Raw genomic sequence first — 22683 nt, 5'->3', positions numbered from 1 at the left:
CTCCACCGTGCGGCCGCCATTGCTACTGCGGCATTCTTCCCCGGCTGGGGAGGCCGGGCCAGTTCTGCTCTTCCTCTCTGGAGGAGAAACCCCAGCTGAAGAGGAAACACTATGGAGGAATAGCCAAGAGAGGGCTGATTAACGGAGTGTTGTAACGGGGTGCCACAACGCGGCAGCCCCCGCCCCCGAGCGGCGCGCGCTGCCGCCTCGGTAGCTGTCATGGCCGCCCGGCCCACGTGACTCCGGGTCGCGCAGGCCTGGTTTCCTGTCGCGCTAGTTCGATTGTCCCGGCTCTTCGACTCTTTCCCTTTCTCGTTTGCTAACTCGGACACTGCCTTTCTTCCTTCAGGAGGGCTGCTGTCCAGACTCCGAGAAATCGGGTAAGTATGTCACGAGGATGGGCGTTTCCCAGTACTGTCCCTACCCCTGTCATCTCCCCGGAGTCCCAGTCAATAGAGTCACCTCCCTTTTATATAAGCTCCATAGACTCCCGAATAGTGGTCCCCTGAAGTCTTCTAATGTTTTGAAACAAGCGAGAGAAAGAAAATCCATATTGGCCCCGCGAATCAATGGTATTGATAGGTAGATTTTGCGAATCCCCTTGCTGGCGTCTCCAGTGGCAGTTGGGGGTCTTATAAGCTAAATAGGGGTTGACTTAGCCGCGGTCAGCCGCCCCTGCCAGGTAGATGGTATCGGCTTTCCACAAAAATGCCTGTTCAGGCGGGGCACGCTAGGGTGTGCGCCTGCGCAAGGTCCTACGGCGTTAAACCGGACGGAGCACGGGAGGAAGAGGCTGGGTGGTAAACAGGAAGTGGAAGTTCGGAGCTCGGGGGGCGGCGGTCAGGTAGGTTCCTCGCGGGACCTAGGGCCTCCTCTCCGAGTGAGGGACCCTTGTCAGTAATCGGACTCCTGTGGAGGCGGCTAGGTGGCAGCCTCTATTCGACTTTTGTACTGGGGGCCCTAAAGACATCCTCGCACCTGCAGGTGGGTGTGTTGTCCTTCTGCCCCACCCTCCGAAATCTTGAAACGAGAGTGGGGGTCTCTCTTGGGCACAGATCTGGCAGGGGCAGGGAACGCAGTACTTGCCTTGTTCGTTTCTGAAGTAAAGATATACGGAACTTCAGACATTTTCATCCAGAACGTGGGAGGCCGCCTTAAAAGAGTTTTTGCGGAAATTTTGCTGTCACAATCAAGTGTATTGTGTACCATTACCTCTAGAAGGCTTGGTTTATGTGCCCCGAGATGCTGTGTTAGTTTACTTAGGTTATAAACAAGGTTTACATGCGTGATGTTTAGATTATATATTTTTAAACTAATACAACATTGTAAGTCAACTATTCTTCAATAAAAAATGAAAAATAATACTATATATTTTTGAAGGACTTGTTACATGTTTTGAATTGTAAGTGAACTTGTTCAATTTTTCATTGAGTACACAGTGCATTTTCTCTTCCTTAAATATCTGATGTTCTCCAAAACCAGTTTGCCATGAAAAAGTAAATGTAGTAAGGGTAGGTATTTTACATACTATGCAGCCCACATTTTTTTTTTTCCAGTAAGAAAAGTCTGTGGACGGCATTGTATTGTGCCTTCAAATTAAGTCTTATCAGAATTTCTTGTCTGTTACTTCCTGGAATCTAATTGCCATATTTAATCGCCATTTCTTCCAACCATTTGAACCTGTTCTGGAATTATGTTCTTCTGGTCCTGTGCCCTTCTCATTTGCAGCTGTCCAACCAAAGTCTAGTACCTTGCTTCTCAAAAGTGTAGTCCGGGGACCAGCAGCATCAGGATCTTTGGTCCTATCCCGGACTGTTAAATTAGAACCTGCATTTTAACTCCTATCCCTCACCCCTAGGTGATTTTTGTGCACATTAAAGCTTAAACATTACTGCTCCAGTATGTTTGCATTGCAGTTATTGTGAGCACTTTTCCGAATACTCTTTTATTATAGGCCTGATCTGAACATAGGCTACTATAAATGGACAAAATAAGATTGACTTATGGCAGTGAACCATTTTATTTATTTTTATAAATATATACTGTATATATTTTACATTAAAATGTATATATCCTGTAGTAAATTTCTATTTTAATACTATATATGTTGTTTATTAAATGTTTTATCTTTTATTATTTATTTATTATTTCATTTTCATCTGTAGGAAACACCTGGAGAAAATGACACATTGGTTTCATAGGAATCCGTTAAAGGCCACAGCTCCTGTCTCTTTTAACTACTATGGCGTAGTCACTAGCCCTGCTGCTTCAAAAATTTGCAGGTATGTTTTAGTCAATTTCCGCAAGTATTGAATGAGCCATCCTTGGATACAAGTTACTTTTTTAGGGCCATGCTCGCTGCAAAAGTATGTAACACACTGTCTCTAACCTTAGACTCCTTATAAACTTACAAATGGCATGTGAAGAGTTAAATCATAGATTATTTAAACTGGGTCCATAATTTTATATCAGTAAGGTGAGTTCTAGAGAGGCTAAAGCAATCACAGTTAAGGAGTTAAGCTACATGTTACAACAGTACAAGAGTCTCCCCAAAGTTATACATGAATATTGTGAATTGGCCAGATAGTAAATTAATTGAGTTCTGAGCAGGGAGAGATCCCTGTGACCTGAAGTAGCCTTCAGAGTGTTCAATAGGAGAAAGGACTTTTGAACGGGGGGTTAAATAAATTGTATGGCTTAGACCAGGCGTTGGAAAACTATGTCCTGCAGATTTGGCCTACTGCTTGTTTTTATAACTAAAGTTTTATTAAAACACAGCCCCTCCACTTATTTACATGTTGTTTGTGGCTGCCTTTTCTCTATACGGTAGAGTTGGGTAGTCCCAAGAGAAACTTTATGAACCAAAAGGCCTAATATATTTGTCTTCAGGCTCTTTACAGAAGAAATTTGCTGATCCCTGACTTAGTAAGAAGGGAGAGGAGAAAGTCATTTTTGTTTGGAAAACCTTTGTTCTAAGGATAGTGAGTAGAGCAGTTTAACTGGAACAGAAGTGAGAGATTCAAGAGATACTTCCAAGGAGGAGTCAGCTGGCCAGATTGACTGATTTGGTCTGAGAGGTTGAAAAGGAATCAGTGTGTGAGATACGGAATGCAGATAATCAAGGTACTGAAGGTACCAGTAAAGAAAAATCAAGAGAGTTGCTACTTTTTGTAGAAAGAAGTAATTGGAGCAAAAGGTAGGAAAACTGGCTTATTGATCTAGACCAAGGGTCAGCAAACTTTTTCTGTAAAGGGCCAAATAGTAAATGTTTTAGGCTTTGTGGACTATACACAGTCACTGTTTTATATTCTTCTTTGCTCATTTTTACAAAAATAAGCTGAGGGCCATATACAAACAAGTTACAGGTTGTAGTTTGCCAGTCCCTGATCTTAGACTCCTGGAGGTTGGTCCCAGATTAACTGTTTTATCTGTAGTGTTGGGCAAATCTCTTAACTCCTTTGGATCTAATTACTCATCTATAAAATTAATAACCTAAATTAGATACTTCTAAGGTATACTTTTCTCAAATTCTAGCATTTTAAGATGAATGTAACTTTATGCAAGTTGGTTTGCAGGTGAATGCCTGCTTGGAAATAGCAAACTATTTAAGTCTAGACTAGGCCTTAAGAATTGAAAATTTTTCCTAATCCAGGGATTACTCCCTCCCAGCTTCTAATTAAATAACTCAACAATGACAAATTCATAAGGTGGTCCATCCCATTTTGAGGTCAGCTGTATATAATTGTTGCTATGTACGTTCTTGGAATAAGCCTTCTTAAGGCTAGTACTAATGAATAAACACCCCATCTAGACCATTCAAGACTAAGTTTGTGCTCCCTTCTAAACATTATTGCTATGTTACTGTCCTTCTAAATCTTAAAATATTTGAATGTTAGTATTATTTCACTCAACGAAGATTTTTGCATGCATGCTTTGTCCTAGGCACCCACTAAGTTCTGGGTGTACAATCTCTACTCTTGGTGCTTACAGTTTAAATTTAGTGTGCCTTTAGTCGTTTACACACGATTGTCTTCAGTCATTGTCCAGGTGATAGGATTTCTGGACCCCTCACTGACAAGCTGCCTTCTGAAATTGGATGTGGACCTGGAGCAGGACCAAGTTAGAGCTGATGATGTAGATCTAGGGTGAGATGTAAAGTTGTCCTCAGAGATGAAGCCTCAGAAGAAAGGGGAGCAGAAAGCCGAAGACTAACCGTTTCTAGAGGTGGGAGTAAGAAGGGGACGTGAAGAAAATGTAGAAGGAACTGTTAGAGATAAGAGGAGAATCTGGAAAATTTAGTGTTATTGGAATCAAGGGAGAAAAGAATTTAGAGAAGGAAACAGTGTCTGCAACATTTATTGCTGCAGAGAAGCAAAGGAGAATGGAGACAAGGGAGCAGTTTTAAAATGACTAGTGACCACGTATTTCTCCAGACTTGAGTGTATGTTGTATTATAGAGTGCAGTTTTAAAATACGATATTCTACTTAATAAAGTATATTTTGACCTAATGGCAACTTTTGAAATTTTAAGGAGATACTAAAATCATAAATTTAACACAAAGGTTAAATTTCCATTTTTCAAAAAACTTTTTAACTGGTCAGATTGACTTACTCATTCTTTGCCCCTTTAAATGGACTCAGTTTGTTTTAGTACAACTTTTAAAAAATTGTTACTGGAAATTTCACTTACCTCCAATGTTGGTCTTAATTAAATTCATTCCTGTATACTTACATCTTAGAGTAGGGATATGTGTGTGTATTTTGAAGCTTTCACAATTGAAACTTTTAAGCCACTTTTACGTGGACTGATTGTAATGAAGCTCACTTAACTCTATTGTCTCTGTCTCATGTAAGTGACTTAAGGTCATCTAGAGCACGGCTGCTCGAGCTGTTCACCGATCTGAGCTGTAATCCAGAAATGATGAAGAATGCAGCAGATTCCTATTTTTCACTTTTACAAGGTTAGTTATTTAAGTGAACTTCAGGTTTCTAAAAAAACAACTGTGCAGAAGGTGACATCTGATTCTTATACTTTTCAGATTTGAATCATCTTCTAGGCTGCATTCTGTGGTATCTAGGCTGTATTCTTCAGTATGCTTGAGTTTTAGAAATGTAAGAATGTCAGAGTGGTATGTGGTATTTCTAACATGTTGAAAATCAAATATGTGCCTATTTCATATTATGTTACCCTAGGAGAAGGGGAGAGAGGGGCCGGAAGTTTCATTCAGGTACCTGAAAAAGTCATGATCTAAAAAATATTCTGAACAGAACACTTAATGTTTCCTATAAAACTGAAATATTTTCTACCTTTTTATAGGTTTCATTAATTCATTGGATGAATCTACTCAAGAAAGCAAGTTACGATACATTCAGAATTTCAAGTGGACTGACACATTACAGGGACAGGTTCCAAGGTAAGCAATGCCAACAGCACTAAATTGAAGCCATTTTTGTAAATCTTTAATTTGTAGCCTCTGTGTTAAATAAATTATAGGTCTAATCAGCATTTTCTATTACTAGGAAATTAATGAAAAACTTTTGACCTAAACTGCTAATACAGTCTGTTAAGTGAAAATGTAATTTGTTTCTCCTGGGCCAGATCTATCCTTGAGATAATCAACATACATGTTAACTAGAATTGAGCAGCCTTGACTTTTAATAACACACAAAAAATGGTTTGGGAATTTGGAACTGAAACCTGCTCTTAGGCTTTGCTTTCATTCAAGCAGAGCAGAATTTTGGTTGTTTCCCCACTTTTCTCTTCTGATGGACAGTTCACATGTCTTTGGACCACCTCCTTCTTTCTCTTTATCCACAGTTCCATCTGAACTCCATACGTTTTGATTCGCGGTACTGTATTGGTTTTCTTCCTAATTTCACTGTTTCTGCTCTTTTTGAATACTTATCCTCAGAACTTTCTCATCACTCACTTGAAACTGGTTGGAGCTAATTATAACAAGAAACAGATCTTAATGGTGCTAAATTTTTGTTAAACTACTTTAAAAAATTTTTTATACCATTGGGTTGTTTAAATGGTCATATATCTTTATCTCAATTTGCTTTAGAATTACCATTTTATAAAATTAGAAGGGAGGGACATGGAGATTGTTGAACAGCCAGGGCAGGCATTAGAATGGAAGGAGAATTGGATTCACACTCTGTAGTTGCACCCTCAGGACTTCTACTGTGTGACCATCTGCTTCCTCAGCTGTGTGCTGGGGTTACAGGTATAGGGTTTTTGTGAGGATCAAAATAGGACATTTTATGCTAAGTGACTAATACAGTACCAGGCATTTCATGGACATCCAGTAAATGTTAGTCTCCTTCCTTCCTCAGGAATATTTTATGTAGAATTCATGAATTGGGTAGGAAGTTGGGGACTATGGAGTCTTTCCAAATTTTATGGGATACCAAGGTTTTCCAAGTAAGTCCTCGCTTTCTGTTTTTCTTTATGTATCCCTTGGTACCTCATCTAAAATTAAGGAATGTTTTTCTTTAAAACTTTTTTCAAGACTCAAACTTGTGTCATTATTACATTACAGAACTTTGGCAGATTCTAAAGCATCTTGCATTGCATACATTTGGCACTTTTTCCCACTCTGTTAAATTTTCATTCCTTGTAACAGCATTTCTCAGCATAGTCCTATGAGACAGTGAAGGATTATATGATAAAGGCCTTAAGTTATAATGTTGAACAATATTCAGTACATCTGAGATTTTAAGTTATTTTGTCCTTGATTGCTACTTATTCAGTAGAAAGTGTACTGTGAGTGTGTCTGTGCTGACAAATGTTTTTTCAACTATGCACTCTACTGCTTCATGTGGTACAATAGAAATGGAGTGTTTGGGAGTGAGGCAGATTGAAGTAGACAAAGGATAAAAGGGAGACAGCTGTTCATTAGATTTAGTATAAATTAGCAAAACTATTTTATTTAAAGGTAAAGCTATAAATTAGATATGCCTATTAGCATATCATTACTAGAATTACTCGATTTAATCATTAGATGTAATTAATTTGAAAATTCTCAGTGCTGAAAAGAGTAAGCGAGTGAACTACACATTAAATTGTTTTTCTGCATGGTAAACTGTTAAAAAATTTGTAACTTTAAAAAAAATGTTGTAACTTATATCTTTGTATGTTATAACATGTAGTAAACAGGATAGTTTGTAAGTCATTTTTGAATTGCTATATGTTTTATAACTTTTTTTTTCAAGTGTAAAAAGTTTCCATGTGTCTGTTCCTTTTAAGATGGAGGCAACGGTTATAAAAAATACAAAATAGAATCGATTCTAATGTCTTCCTTTTGGGTAATTTTTATGTATCTTAGAATTACGTGTGTAAAATAAGGGTATTCTGTTTTTTTTTACTGCCTCATTTGTGATAAATGAGATAATGTATAAAGAGTTTTCAGGGTCTTATCAGAATAGTGAATAAAAATACTTGCTTTATAAGCTTTTTGTCATCTTGGTGTTATGTTTAGTAATAGAGTCTAAAGGAAACAAATAAAATATAAAATATACTTATTTTTAAGACCTTTTTCTTTGTAGTATACTGAGTAGCTTGGCATTTAAAATCTTCTTCAGTTTCTTTTTTTAACATTTTTTACTGATTTATAATCATTTTACAATGTTGTGTCAGATTCTAGTGTTTAGCACAATTTTTCAGTCATACATGGACATATACACACTCATTCTCACATTTTTTCCTCTGTGATTCCCTGTGCTATACAGTATAATCTTGTTTATCTATTCTACAATTTTGAAATCCCAGTCTATCGCTTTCCACCCTCTGCCCCCCTGGCAACCACAAGTCTGTATTCTATGTCTGTGAGTCTATTTCTGTCCTGTATTTACACTTTTTTTTGTTTGTTTGTTTTTGTTTTTGTTTTTGTTTTTTAGATTCCACATATGAGCGATCTCATGGTATTTTTCTTTCTCCTTCTGGCTTACTTCACTTAGAATGACATTCTCCAGCAGCATCCATGTTGCTGCAAATGGCGTTATGTTGTCGGTTTTTGTGGCTGAGTAGTATTCCATTGTATAAATATACCACATCTTCTTTATCCAGTCACCTGTTGATGGACATTTAGGCTGTTTCCATGTTTTGGCTATTGTAAATAGAGCTGCTATGAACATTGGGGTGCAGGTGTCATCCTGAAGTAGGGTTCCTTCTGGATATAAGCCCAGGAGTGGGATTCCTGGGTCATATGGTAAGTCTATTCCTAGTCTTTTGAGGAATCTCCATACTGTTTTCCACAGTGGCTGCACCAAACTGCATTCCCACCAGCAGTGTAGGAGGGTTCCCCTTTCTCCACAGCCTCTCCAGCATTTGTCATTTGTGGATTTTTGAATGACGGCCATTCTGAGTGGTGTGAGGTGATACCTCATTGTAGTTTTGATTTGCATTTCTCTGATAACTAGTGATATTAAGCATCTTTTCATGTGCCTTTTGATCATTTGTATGTCTTCCTTGGAGAACTGCTTGTTTAGGTCTTCTGCCCATTTTTGGATTGGGTTGTTTATTTTTTTCTTATTGAGTCGTATGAGCTGCTTATATATTCTGGAGATCAAGCCTTTGTCGGTTCCATTTGCAAAAATTCTCTCCCATTCCATAGGTTGTCTTTTTGTTTTACTTATGGTTTTCTTTGCTGTGCAAAAGGTTGTAAGTTTCATTAGGTCCCATTTGTTTACTCTTGCTTTTATTTCTATTGCTTGGGTAGACTGGCCTAGGAGAACATTTTTGAGATGTATGTCAGATAATGTTTTGCCTATGTTTTCTTCTAGGAGGTTTATTGTATCTTGTCTTATGTTTAAGTCTTTGATCCATTTTGAGTTTATTTTTGTGTATGGTGTAAGGGAATGTTCTAGCTTCACTGATTTACATGCTGCTGTCCAGTTTTCCCAACACCATTTGCTGAAGAGACTGTCTTTATTCCATTGTATATTCTTGCCTCCTTTGTTGAAGATTAGTTGGCCAAAAGTTTGTGGATTCATTTCTGGGCTGTCTGTTCTGTTCCATTGGTCCATATGTCTGTTTTTATACCAATACCGTTCTGTTTTGATTACGGAAGCTCTATAGTATTGTCTGAAGTCTGAGAGAGTTATTCCTCCAGCCTCTTTCTTTTTCTTCAGTAATGCTTTGGAAATTCTAGGTCTTTTGTGGTTCCATATAAATTTTACTATGATTTGTTCTGTGAAATATGTCCTGGGTAATTTGATAGGGATTGCATTAAATCTATAGATTGCTTTGGGCAGTATGACCATTTTAACAGTATTGATTCTTCCAATCCAGGAGCATGGGATATCTTTCCATTTTTTTAAGTCTTCTTTAATTTCCTTAATCAGTGTTTTATAGTTTTCCATGTATAAGTCTTTCACCTCCTTGGTTAGATTTATTCCTAGGTATTTTATTACTTTGGGTGCTATTTTAAAGGAGATTGTTTCTTTACTTTCTTTTTCTGTTGATTCATTGTTAGTGTAAAGAAATGCAACAATTTTTGAACATTAATTTTGTAACCTACTACCTTGCTGAATTCTTCAATTATTTCTAGAAGTTTTTGAGTGGACCTTTTAGGATTATCTATATATAGTATCATGTTATCTGCATATAGTGACACTTTTACCTCTTTGTTTCCAATTTGGATCCCTTTTATTTCTCTCTCTTGCCTGATTGCTGTGGCTAGGACTTCCAAGACTGTTGAATAGGAGTGGTGATAGTGGGCAGCCTTGTCTTGTCCCAGATTTTAGTGGGAAGCTTTTGAGTTTTTCAGTGTTGAGTACTATGCTGGCTGTAGGTTTGTCATATATAACTTTTATTATGTTGAGATATGTTCCCTCTGTACCCACTTTGGTGAGAGTTTTTATCATAAATGGGTGTTTAATTTTATCAAATGCTTTTTCTGCATCTATTGAGATGATCATGTGGTTTTTGTCCCTTCTCTTGTTGATGTGATGTATTACATTGATTGATTTGCATATGTTGAACCATAAAATCTTCAGTTTCACATCAGCTTGGCTGTTTTGCTTTCCTCTTCCTCAATTTCTTTTTACAAACTAACTGCTCCAGTCAAGCTAGTTGAGTCACTGCTGTCAGAAAACTCTGTATACTGTCTTGTGCTTTAACAGCATCGTTCCCTTCTGGGATGTCCTTCTGCTTCCCATCTCGCCATCTTTTCAGGCACAATTCAAATTCTGTATATACTGTTAAGCCTTCTTTAATCATTCTAGACCGAAATGATCTCTCCTGTGAAACTCATTTTCTTAAAATGTGGTGTAAGAACCACTTGCTCCGGAATCACCTGGATACTTGTTACAAATACAGATTCTGGGCCCTTCCCAGACTTTCTGACTTCATGGGGTAAGTCCCAAAAATCTGTACTTTTAAAGCTATTCAGTTTATAGTAACCTTTGGGGAACTACTGTTCTCAAGTTTACTATTATGAAGTACATCCTGGACCATATGTTTAGTCATTTGTTGTTAATTATGTTTGTGTGTGCTTGTGTCTTATCTCCCCAGCTATATTAAACACAAGGACTCTTTTTTCAGCTAGCATTTAGTTCTTTATAATTTTTAGTAAGATGTGTAGTAGGTTTCTTACAGAGATGTCTCAGTAATTGACAGTACTTAATGATCATGTTTATCATTTTAGTGCCCAGCAGGATGCTGTTTTTGAGTTAATTTCCATGGGATTTAACGTAGCTTTATGGTATACCAAATATGCTTCAAGACTGGCTGGAAAAGAAAAGTAAGTTAACAGGGGAGGGTCATATGCATAAATATTATTTTTCAACTATATAGAGCTTCATCATTAAAAAGTCTAGGCTACTGATAAAAAGTACCACTTGTCATAAATGTAAAGTTGCCTGATATTGTTAATACTTTAAGCACTAACAGAATTATGGAGCCCAGTGTTAAAAGTGAAAAAAAATGTAATAATCTTGTCATGGGGATGGTCTTTCTAAATAAAACCCCAAACTAAGAAAAAGAAATATCGAATATTTGACCACATAAAAGTACCATAAACAAAGTTTAAAAAAGCAAATAACATTGGTCAAAAAAATTGTAATGCAGTGACAAATTGCTTTTATAATGTATACTCTTACAAATCAACAAGGGAAAGACCAACAATCAATTGAAAATAAGCAAAGGACATAAATAGGCAGTTCATAGGAAAATACAAAGGCTTATAAGTAGGTGAAAGATCTTTTGAAGGATTAAAGAATTGAAGTAAAATGAGGTACAATTTTTATCATAGTAAAATATGGATATTAGCAATATGAAACTGGAAACTACCAACTGTGGTGCCTCTGAACCTAGGAATAGTGGACAGCCATGTAAAAACGAGGTTGAATTGTATCTGCTGATGTAAAGTTACCACTAAAGTAATTGAGCCAATTAAAACAAGAGCAGAGTGGTGAATGTTGTATATGTATGTTTTTCAAGTATATGCACACATTAAGTGTGTATTCTTTCATGCCTGTTTATGCACAGAAGATTATCTGGAAGGAAAAACAAACAACCTTTGTCCAGACCTCTAGAGAAGATCTTTCTTTTTAATTTTTAATATCTTCTCTTTGGATAGTTTTCATTTGCACTTGTTACTTTTTTAAGTGTTAAATTAGGCTTTTTTAAAAGGAAGAAAACCGAATGAGAGGCTAATTTTTATGGCTTTATGATAATGTATTAGTTGTTGGTTTTAATACCAGAAACGCAGTTTGTCCTCTAACTGATATAACCACTATCGTTAAGCATAACAGAGGATGAAGCAAAAGAAGTCCACCGAAGCTTAAAAGTTGCAGCTGGGATTTTTAAACATCTAAAGGTAAAATCATAATAAAATATATTCTTAATGCTTTAACTGTTGAATAATTTTTCTTTCTTTGTGGAGTGGGGTGAGAGAATTATTTCATCATTTAAAAAGAAGCAGTATGCGTTCTGTGTTCCTTACATTAAGTTCCTTGTTGATGAATGCAGCCAGTTACAGAATATTGCCTCTGCTTTAGAAAGTCATTAGTGAATTTTACAATTAAACAACTCAGGTGATACTTCACTGTTTTCTTTTCCACTTCTTCTGAAAAGACAGGAGAAAACAAAGCACAAAATTAGATGGTTCTTAGCATTTCTCCTTGCTGTCTGCAGCAGTTGTCTGCAGCAGAGCAGTCATGATTCTGCAAAACTGAATTTTCCGGGTATATGTTCTGTATTTCAATGAAAATGTTAGAGGGGCAGTCAGTGCATACTAATTAAATTGCCTGGAGATGAGATGGGAATTAGGAGAAAGACTAATGTATTTTCCAACCAGAATTACTCCCGCCTCATTCTAATTAAACCACTACTTACTGAAGGCTCCTGGAGGCCAGTGTTGCATTTTCTTGTGATAAAATAAGAAGCTTTTACAGTGATGAAAAAGCTGTGCTCCTGAGTTAGCTGCAGAACTGTAGTCTCCTTTATATCTACAGTTATTAATGAGAATGAACAACTCTGGCTATCGTGCAAAAGGGAACTTTGGTCACCATTTCAGTTAACGTTTTCTAAGATGAAAAGAGTATGACTTGCCTATCTAAGTAACTTATTATGACCCAGATTTTACTATTGAATTTCTTATTTTTATGAAAGTTTATAAAAAGCTTTAAAAGTTTAAGTGTACAGGTGCCTTTATTCTCTGTAAGCATAATATTGTTCCTTTTTACACAATTTTTGTTTGTACCCTAAATTTCTGATAAATTCCCAAATTGAATGCCTCATGACTTCCATTTTCTTTATCTCCAACAACTGAGTTAAAATAAAATTTGGCTTGTTTTTCTGTTTTTTTTGTTTTTCTTTCTCTCAGGAAAGTCATATCCCAAAGCTTATTACACCTGCAGAAAAGGGGCGGGATTTGGAGGCACGACTCATAGAAGCTTATGTTATCCAGTGTCAGGCTGAAGCTCAAGAAGGTATCCTAAATATTGTAAGATTTTTTTTTTTTGAAGAAAGTCTATATTGGCATTTAATTCTTTTTTAAAAATCAGAATTAGCTGGAATTGAGTTTCAAGATTTGAGAAATACCTGTTTCTATATTCCTCACTATGAAATGGAGAATAATTTTCTTTAGCATTTGCCTTCATTTTTTGTTAGCAAGAAAAGGCCTTCCCATTTAATGACTCTTTTTAAGAGAATTTTGATTTCATGCCATTTCTGGCAGCATGAAATTAAGTCTGTAACTCATCTTTTGCCCCTCCACCTTGCTCATTCTTTTTCACTTCCACTGTTTGCCTTATCTTGAAATCTTCACCTATCAAGGTCAGGAAATAAATGAAGACTTAACGTGAAAAGAATAAAGTTAGAAACTCTGTAGACTTCTGTTTTTTCTTTATTTCAAACGCCAGTGCCCTGAAAGTATTTGTTTCCTCTTACATCACGCTCTTTTGTAGTAGGGATTTTCTGTGATTAGTAATTAGCTAGTGGTTTATTTAAGGAAATGGTGTCAGAGCCAACAAGCTGTGTGCTTTCTGTTTGTTTAGGTTTGCATCTTCTGTAGCTAGCTTTTCGTGTCAAAACTTTTACCAAGCTGTATTAAAATCCCACATAGATATCAGGCTGTCTTCTGCTATTGTAATTGAACTTAGGGTGTTGCAAGGAGAAGTAATCATCCGCTCACTTCATTGTGTTCTGATTCTAGTAACAATTGCTCGAGCAATTGAGCTGAAACATGCTCCTGGACTCATTGCTGCCCTGGCTTATGAAACAGCCAATTTCTATCAAAAAGCTGGTAAGTTTATAATTCTGTTATATTTTTAGTCTTTAAATGTTTACATTAAGCTCTTGGCTTAGGAAACAAGCCAAACAAAAAGATTCTCAGATTGTTTCATCATTTGCAAAACTGGAAGAATATCTGCATTACTTTGTTACTCTTGGTTAAAAGAATTAGAGCTGCTCACAGTTACTTTGCTCCGTAACTCCTAATGAAAAGGATGATGCTCTCTTTTTTAACCAGCTATATCTAATAGTTAAACAGCTAGGGGTTTTTTTTGAGATTTTTTTTTTTGGTCTTTATGTAACAACCTTATAGTTAATATCCTTATTTAGACAAGAAATTGAAACCTAATATAACTAACCCGTAATTTAACTGCTAGCTGGTGGGAGGCTGGGACTAGAATCCAGGTCTTCTCATTAACCTATCATTCTGTTCAGTCACTTTTTCAGGAAATACGCATATTCTTCTATTTTTGGCATGGTTACTCCTTTAGTTGCTGGGTATACAAAGATCAGTAGAACAGATGACAGTCTAGGGAGGGAGACAAACATGTAACCACATTTTTATCCCATGAAATAAGGTGTTGTCACAGGGGTGAAATAAAAACCTAAAAGATCTGGGACCTTTAGACAGATGCTGTTAGCTGAAACAGGATAAGTGACAGGAGAAAAGGTTAGGGAAGTATGCAGGTGTGAGATTACGAATTGGTTTGTAAGCCTATCTAAAAGTTTTGGCCTTTATTTGGTAGATATTTGGGACCCTTTAAAAGATATATAAAGTATATCTGATTTGATTGGACTTGAGTTTAAGAAAGATCCCTATCATTGCAAGGTGAGAAATGGGCCTGCTGCTGATGGAGTGGTAGACTTACTCTACTTAGACTATAGTCATGTCTTCCTAAGTGCTATGGAGGAAATGGTGAAAGCTTTGACAGTGGCAGCAAAGCAGGAAATGGAGAGGAATAAATATATCTGAGAGTGCTGGGCAAGATATTTGAGCATGTGTGTTTTATACAAGATGCAGGGATGAAGTGACAAATGAAAGTTAGGAGAGTCTCCTTTTTCTGTCTTGGGTGATCGGACTACTCTTTGTGTTGCTATATTCTTTAACTTTTTGAAAAGAGATACCATGATGGTGTAATTCACATTTACCTTTAAGTTCTTAGTCATATCTACTGTTATCGTTATCTCAAGCTTAAATTACAGCACCCGTCAAATCAAAGAGGTGCCATGGTCCTTGATCAGTCTTACTATGTAGTTAAAATACAGTTATGGGAAAATAAATCACTTTAAATAAAGCAAAGTATTTTTTTCAATATGTAAATGCTTGAGTTTGAGACTTGAATGGCATTCTGCTTTTAGCATCTGAACACATGAATTGAAAGTCTTCTAGTGAATCAGGGTGAAATTATGTTTTGCTTTTTAAAATGTAACTTTAGATCATACTTTATCCAGTTTGGAGCCTGCGTACTCTGCTAAATGGAGAAAATATCTTCACTTGAAAATGTGTTTCTACACAGCTTATGTAAGTATTTTCCGCCCAGAAACAATGTAAGTTACTGTGTCTCCAGCCCCTTGAGTGCCAGCACTGTCACCTTGCCAGACTCTTCATTGGCATTTTACAAATAATGGACAGCTCTGAGTAGACGTTTCCTGACTGTCAGTGCAGCCATTGTGGGGTAAAGTGGGCGGAAGGAGATGATGTGGAACTGGATTACAGCAATGGAATTACTGTTGGCTCCAACCCACTTTTAAGCTAGAACCTTGTGCAAACTTAGTGAGAATTCTCTCATTTCATCCTGTACACTGAGAAAGATATTTGCTAATTCTAATCTTAAGGCTTACCATACAATACATCACCTGGGTTGGTAAAGAACCATTAATAAGGTTTCTTACACCTTCTAATCTGTTTTCAAACACACTGCATGAAACCCTGTGCAGTCTCTGCACTGATGTCGACGTTTAAAGAGTGAACTTGTCCTACTCCAGACTGGTAGCATTTTTTCTTAAAATCTGGTTAGTCCTTAGCCTCAAAATGCTCCCTCCCTCTCCCTCTGTACTAGCACAGTGATTTCCCTCCTTTATCCACTATGCCCTTGCGTTAAAAACAGGTTTCAGCAAATACTTTTTGCTCTCAGTCCATGGTTAGAAGGCTACTTTGTCTCGGGGCAGGACGTAATTCCACTTTTATACCAACAGAGATGGAGGAAAGCTTATTCAAGGAAAGAAATGTACGGAATTGCATTGATGCTTTGAACAGTGGACAAAGGCCTTTCTTTATTTGAGGAGAGAATGAATAAAAATTTGTTTCTTTTATCAGGCTTACTGTTATCATGGTCAGACTTTGTTGGCTAGTGATAAATGTGGTGAAGCAATCAGGTCTCTCCAGGAAGCAGAAAAATGTAAGTATTCCTGCCAAGATATTAACCCCCCTTTTAAAAACTAGTGTTTTAGCATAAAGGGGAAATAGGAGGTTAAAAGAGATTTTGGCTGAGTTCATGAAAGGGAATGAGCATCAATGAAGTAATGTAGAAAAGAAAAAAAATATTTAAAAAACCTAGAGCCTGTAGAAAACACCTGCCTGTCCCTTACCCTATTGTTGATGTTGCTGTTATACTAGTTAAAGAGCATCTCTGATTTACAGCCTTTCTAGTATAAATAGTCAATAATTAATTATAATCAAACAACTTTATATCCCTCCACCTGTAGTTTATGCAAAGGCAGAAGCATTATGCAAGGAATATGGAGAAACCAAAGGACCTGGACCAACAGTCAAACCTTCAGGACATTTGTTCTTCAGGAAGCTTGGAAACCTTGTGAAAAATACCCTAGAAAAATGTCAGAGAGAAAATGGATTTATGTGAGTACAGCTCAGTATGATTTTAGTAATATTAATAATAGTACGGTATATACAGTTGGCCTTCTGTGTTCTGTGGGTTCCACATTCATGATTCAGCCAACTGCAGACGGAAAGTATTCAGAGGAAAAAAATTCTGGAAAGTCCCAAAAAGCAAAACTTGAATTTGCCACACACTACCAACTATGTATATAGCATTTACATTGTGTTAGGTATTATAAGTAATCTAGAGATGATTTAAAGTTTATGGGAGACTGTGCATAGGTTATATATGCAAATACTACACCATTTTATATAAGGGAATTGGGCATCTACAGATTTTGGTATCTGCTGGGGGTCCTGGAACCAATCCCCCAAAGATACCAAGGGATGACTATATTTATGTTTAATTTATTAATGTTTAAATATTAATATTGTTTTAGTAATACCATAGTTTGTTAGTCTCTGTTCCTAAAAAATTATCAAATTGCATTTAAGTTTAGCAATTGGTGATAGAATTCACTTGTATTGGATTAACTGTTATTCTGCTTCTGATGATGACGTAAAAGCAGATTTTAAAATTCAAGCATGAATTATTAACATACGGCCCGCTTATTCTGTCCAAATTTTCTTCCTTTGTTTCTCTGCCATTCCTGCTCCATGAGTTTAGTATTATCTCCTCTTGACTCATTCATCTCACCCTGGTCCCAGCTACCCACAAAGTGGGGAAATTAATTTGCCGTCAGTCCTGTCTAGTTCCGTCAGTCACTTTCTTTATTAAATCAGCATTGTTCAAACTGTAGATCAGCCCCTGCAGAGGTTGGTAGAATTAATTTTGTCCCCATTTTTCTCTCCTTACTTTCTTCCCTTTATGTTCTGCATCTGGTCATAGTGAGCTCTTTCGCTTCCTTGAACATACCTCGTTTAACTCTTACCACTTCCTTTGGAAAGCACCCCTGACCCCCCAGTTCTGAGTAAATTGCCCCTCTTCTGTGTTCCCTTGGCACTCTTGGCCTTTGTAGCTTCAGTTACATGCACTGTAGTGGCAAGGTTTCTTGACTTTGTCACCTTCTCATCTGTAATCTTTGTGAGACAGGAAATGCTTTCTGTGCTATCCATCCTTAAATTGTCACTTTCTTGCACAGGGCCTTGGACAGAAATAGACAAAGAGTTAACAAAGAAATGAATGAATTGCTGTTTACATTGCGTTTTGCAGTTACTTTCAGAAAGTCCCAACAGAAGCCCCACAGCTGGAACTCAAAGCAAATTATGGCCTCGTAGAGCCTGTACCTTACGAGTTTCCTCCGATGAGTGCGCACTGGACGCCAGAAACGTTGGCTGCGTTTGATCTCACCAAGAGACCCAAGGATGACAGTGTACGAGACTGGGTTTTTTCTGTTCATTCACAAAAGTTTCAAAAGAGAATTCAGACTTCACAGTTTGATACTGTCCTCTATTTAAGTAGATACATGTGTTTGTCTAAATGTTAAATTAGCTAATTACAGTGCTTGATATAAAATCTGTTGTAGAACTAACTCTCTTAGAAGACCTTGAGGCCTTAAGTGTCTTCTGGTGTTTTACATAATTGAGTGATGTTTTCACCACATTATCTTGCCTTTTTATGAATCATTAGAGCCTCTTTTAAGATGTGTGTGGGAGGACAGGTCTAAAAAGTGTGGCTTACCCATGATTATACTGCTGTCACAGTGCTGTTTTTGATTTAGCATTGTGCATGATATTTGAAGATTTGGCCTAATTTCAGCATTCCATGAAATCATCCAGGAGTAAAATGACTGCTTTTATTCATTTATATCTAAGTACATCTTAGTGTACTAAATCAACTGATCGATTAAGTGGAAATTTTGAGGTTTGGCTACCAAAAGACAAAGGGTCTATGAAGAAGGGAATGGAAATTATTTTGTAGCCATAGCACCTTCCTGGGAATTGAATTTTTTTAAGTAATTTCCTACCCATACTAAAACCATTATTCCTTAAAGTAACTATTTTTATATCCTGTTCAGCCTCTTAAATAACGTCCTCAGAGATAGCCTATTACCATCATGAGTTATTTTCAAATTTAAGGATCCCATGTGCATAGATTGATCACTCAGTTTCTCCTTCCTTAGAAAGAATCAGAGGACCGTTAGCTTGATTTTTGCCTGCCTATGTAGGTTTTCATCTTCACTGAAATGTTGCCTTCTGATTGTGTCTTTAATTGAATTGGTGTGTTGCTGTGTTAATCTTGATGTTGTGTAATTTAATATAACATCTTTATATTAGACTGACATGGAAAGATCGAGTGTTTGTTTTCCAGATCCTATTTTATGTACTCACACTGTATTTTTCTTCCTTCCTAGGCCAAATCCAAACCAGAAGAAGTGGTGAAACCAGTGAAAGAACCAGATATCAAACCTCAGAAGGACACTGGGTGCTCCATCTCCTGAAATCACTGATGCAGTGTCATTTTGAATTTCTCTACCAGTAGATAAGATAAACCATGGAACTTCAGTGCATATTTCTTGAATCGATTTCTCAGAAGTCTGTATTAATTTAGTACATTCAGAGGGAATCTGCCTTCAATTTATTTTTTCTTGATTTTTAATACAGTTGAGATGTTTCATGCTTTGTTTTCAGACTCCTTTGTAATCTGGAAAGCATGTGAAAGATTTTTATTAAATCTCTAAAGGGCATATTTGGGGGTTGGGTTTTTTTCCCCTGAACTCTGGGTGGTAGTAAGTTTCAGGTTAATACATTATAGACCAGAATCATGTGGTTTCAGGTATTTTTTTCCATCTTCACAAGAAAAGTTTATTTTCCTTCCTCTTATTTGATACCAGAAGAATGACAGGAGCCAGGTTTAAACAAAGACAGTTTTTTCTCCTCCCCATTATGTTAATTGTAGCACAGACTTGTTATGTTCTGAGTCAGTTTCTTTTCTGGTGGGAAAAAAAATCATTTTAGATCTTTAAGCAGAAAATCTTCATACCAAATCCCTCACACATGTTAGAATCCATAATTTACTCGAAAATCAGTGTTTATAGGTGTGTTGAGACCATTTAAGAACTTACTCCTATGTTGGTAATCCTGCACTTCATTTCAGTCTCAATAAACAAGCCTACAATATTTTTTAAAGTACCTTTTCTAGTGGATTTTTTTACTTAGACGCTAGAACTTTGTAACAGCTCTTAGTGTTTCTATATGTGAGAAGACAGAATGAAAATGTTTTTGCAGAAGTCAAATATTGCATGATGTAAAGAAATAACTTTAAACCTAAACTTTAAACCTAAGATAGGGTGTCCTGAATTACACCGGTAACTCTTTACTTCTTTGTTACAGGAGTTAGAGTAAAATGCCTTTGTTACTTAATTTCAGTGTATGTGGCTTTTATACGGTGTCCTAATATACATGTACTCTGAGAATTGTATTGCTTTAGGTGGAAGGCCATAACAGAAACTTAGAGAGCCAATAGATTCAGTATATCTTAAAAACAGCTTGTAATACTTGAAATAATTTAGTATATACACAAATCTGGGGTATTGTGGATATATACTACTTTAACAAAATCACACCTATAGGTTTATCTTTTGATTATTCTCCTGAGGCACTAATTTTTCTATTACAAATGTCAGATTGGTTCACTTAATAGAAATAATAATAGTAGTGTACACTGAGCGCTTACTATGTACCAGGCACTGTGCTGAGCACTGATATAGATAAACCATTGATTCCACACAGCAATCCTGTGAGAAATAAGTAAAATCTGCATAAAGTATTGAAATAGGAATAAATATATCATTATGAAGAATAAATAGATTAAGCCTATTGTGTTCAAATAAATGATTATTTAAATCATAGTTTACACTCTTGAAAAAAAGCTACATAGAATCTGAGGGGTTTTTTTTAATATATGGAAATGCTAATTACTCCTTGCTAGGTAACATTTAATATTTGAGGCTGCAGTTTCCAGAATAAGTGGAGTAATAACTAAACAGACATTCTATTTTGCTGTCTGTAGAGAAAATACTTTAATTCAGTTTCACTGTATTTCGTGCGTTCTGTGCCGTTCACTGACAGGACTGTAAACAGCACTTGATGCCGTTTTCTTCCTCTTGGCCTATAGGATCTGTTGATTTTAGGTACTAGTGCTTTTAGCCTAGTTACTAAATTTTCACATTGACATTTTTGTGGGTCATGCTACCATATATAGAAAACCATATATAGAAAACATGTAATATGCTCAGTGCTCTGTAAAATGTAGTAAATACTGGCATTACATTTAATCTATAATTGGCAACTTTGACATAAGCTGATAATAAATACTCTGTTGACTCAGCAAAGGTGGTAACTTTGTGACTAAACTATCCCATTATATATAATATTCTTCGAACGGCTGTTGGAAATTTTGGGAGGTTAACAAGTATAAAGAAGTTGCATGAATGTTATAGAGAGATGTAACTATTTGTTGTTAGCTATCACATACTTAGTTTAATGATAAATAATGACTGGGTAATGACAGCTAACATTCTGCTAAAAGTGTTGTTTGTACAATGAATTACCTTTTTATTTATGGAAATAAAAGTAATTTTACTTACAGTTTCATTGGAATTTTTATGTTTTTCAATAAATATTTTTACACTTACTAAGCCAGCAACAAAAGTAATACAATGTAAAATCATAATTCTTCACAGTTACATTTTAAAATAGGTGCGTGCGCATCAGTTGTTTTATGCAACATGAATTCATTAAAAACTCAACACTCCTTGACCTGTTTGGTTTCTATTTTATGCTTTCTTGGTACTTACCATCTTTCAATCCCAAAGTAGGGTTTCAGTCAGCCTGCATGGAGCTTATTCCTCCTGTTACTCTGCATGATGCAGCGTTGTGTGTGGTGGTGCTCGTACGGTCGCCGTGAGACACTCTGCAGAGCGCTTTGTACTTTGGCAACTTGAGGCGGCATTTTCAGTCCTATATAAACGTACTCAAATCATATTCAGAAATATTTCCTTATTTTTTAGATAATCATCTTCAGAAAATAGGACATTTTTTCTTACTATGTGCATGAAAGATAAACTTGAATCATTTGGTTTGCTGTAATTTTGTGTCTGAAAACAGTATTTGAGTAGTTTGCTTAGAATTTACATTTTTATTTTAAAAAACATTCTAATAGTAAACTAAAGGGATTTAAAATAGTTAATCTGGGGGGGGGGGGGGGAGACTGTAAATTGCAGAACAGAAAACCATATTTGACTCTACTTGTCCGAAAGATCAGAGCTATCACTCAAGCAATTCAGTGTATCTGATGCCAATGAAGTGCTCAAGGTAGGTGTGCGCTCACAGCTCCTTCCTAGAGTGCTTCCCAGAGAAAACGCTAGATCGCCCACTGTCTTGATACTGTCTAGAGCTTCTCAAGTTGTTTGCCTCAAGCTACTGATCTCAGCCTTCTGGGGCTGGTTGGGCAGGGCCTCCAATAACTGGAGCTTCCAGGCTGCTCACCTCCAGAATTCCAAACAATGTATTTCCTCCATCATCTACTATGATGTAGAAAAAGCTGAGGAACACGCCAGCGGAACAGGTGTGTCAGCAGTCACTGTTGCCTGTGCTGATTGGTCCCATGTACATGCTCTAATACTGAAAATAAAGACAGAAAAATTCAGATGACGTTCTGTCAGTGCTTCTCCAGGGGAAGCAGTGGTTTGTTTATACATGTGTGTGTGTTACTCATATTTCACTTTCCCTCCTCAGAATCCCTCACTCTGCCTGCCTGCCCCCAACTAGGGTGAGTCACTGATTGGGGCGGGCCCACCTCCTCAGGAGAAATGTGAGGAGAAACTGGTAGTGAATACCGCCCTGTGAGGTGGGGCTTTTACCAGAGGCTCGACCTCAGGGGAAGCGGGGAAGCGGCCGCGGGCCCAGGTGACCCGGGCTGACGAGTCACCCAGTGCCCAGTCTTCGCTGCACTTGAACCTGGTTCATTTGAAAACTTCTTTTTGAACCATGAAAACTGAAAGAACTCTAGGACATTTGAGGTATTATATATACCTCCCTGAATTTAAATGCCAAGATAGTGTTATTTTGTTGATACAGCTGACGATGCTGTGCTTCAGTGAAGGAG

At 36.9% G+C, this 22683-nt stretch overlaps 1 protein-coding gene across 3 annotated transcripts; it reads left to right on the top strand.

Moving 5' to 3' along the window:
• The first annotated feature begins 13 nt into the window (after positions 1–13).
• Positions 14–21170, top strand: BROX (BRO1 domain and CAAX motif containing). 3 transcript variants are annotated; one of them, XM_006188139.3, is made up of 13 exons: positions 14–380; positions 2166–2282; positions 4855–4961; positions 5318–5414; positions 10650–10745; positions 11750–11822; positions 12831–12936; positions 13662–13751; positions 15175–15260; positions 16056–16137; positions 16445–16595; positions 17788–17947; positions 18929–21170. In XM_006188139.3, the coding sequence occupies exons 2-13, from the start codon at positions 2182–2184 to the stop codon at positions 19013–19015; spliced, it is 1236 nt and encodes a 411-aa protein (XP_006188201.1). In that variant the 5' UTR covers positions 14–380; positions 2166–2181; the 3' UTR covers positions 19016–21170. The 3 variants fall into 3 exon arrangements, with proteins under 3 accessions (XP_006188201.1, XP_006188203.2, XP_014417612.1); XM_006188141.3 differs by lacking the exon at positions 14–380 and adding an exon at positions 731–844; XM_014562126.2 differs by lacking the exon at positions 14–380 and adding an exon at positions 794–984.
• Positions 21171–22683: the final 1513 nt, after the last annotated feature.

This window comes from Camelus ferus, chromosome 23, assembly GCF_009834535.1.
Source record: "Camelus ferus isolate YT-003-E chromosome 23, BCGSAC_Cfer_1.0, whole genome shotgun sequence".
Classification (NCBI taxonomy): Eukaryota; Metazoa; Chordata; class Mammalia; order Artiodactyla; family Camelidae; genus Camelus; species Camelus ferus.
Note: the sequence above shows the minus strand (reverse complement) of the source record. Positions and strands in the feature narration are given on the sequence as shown.

Excerpts from the sequence above, each read along its gene's own strand:
- BROX (XM_006188139.3), top strand. The coding sequence starts at position 2,182 with ATGACACATTGGTTTCATAGGAATCCGTTAAAGGCCACAGCTCCTGTC. Across the intron at positions 12,937-13,661 it reads TCAGGCTGAAGCTCAAGAAG|TAACAATTGCTCGAGCAATT; the intron begins GTATCCTAAATA and ends TTCTGATTCTAG. Across the intron at positions 17,948-18,928 it reads AGAGACCCAAGGATGACAGT|GCCAAATCCAAACCAGAAGA; the intron begins GTACGAGACTGG and ends CTTCCTTCCTAG.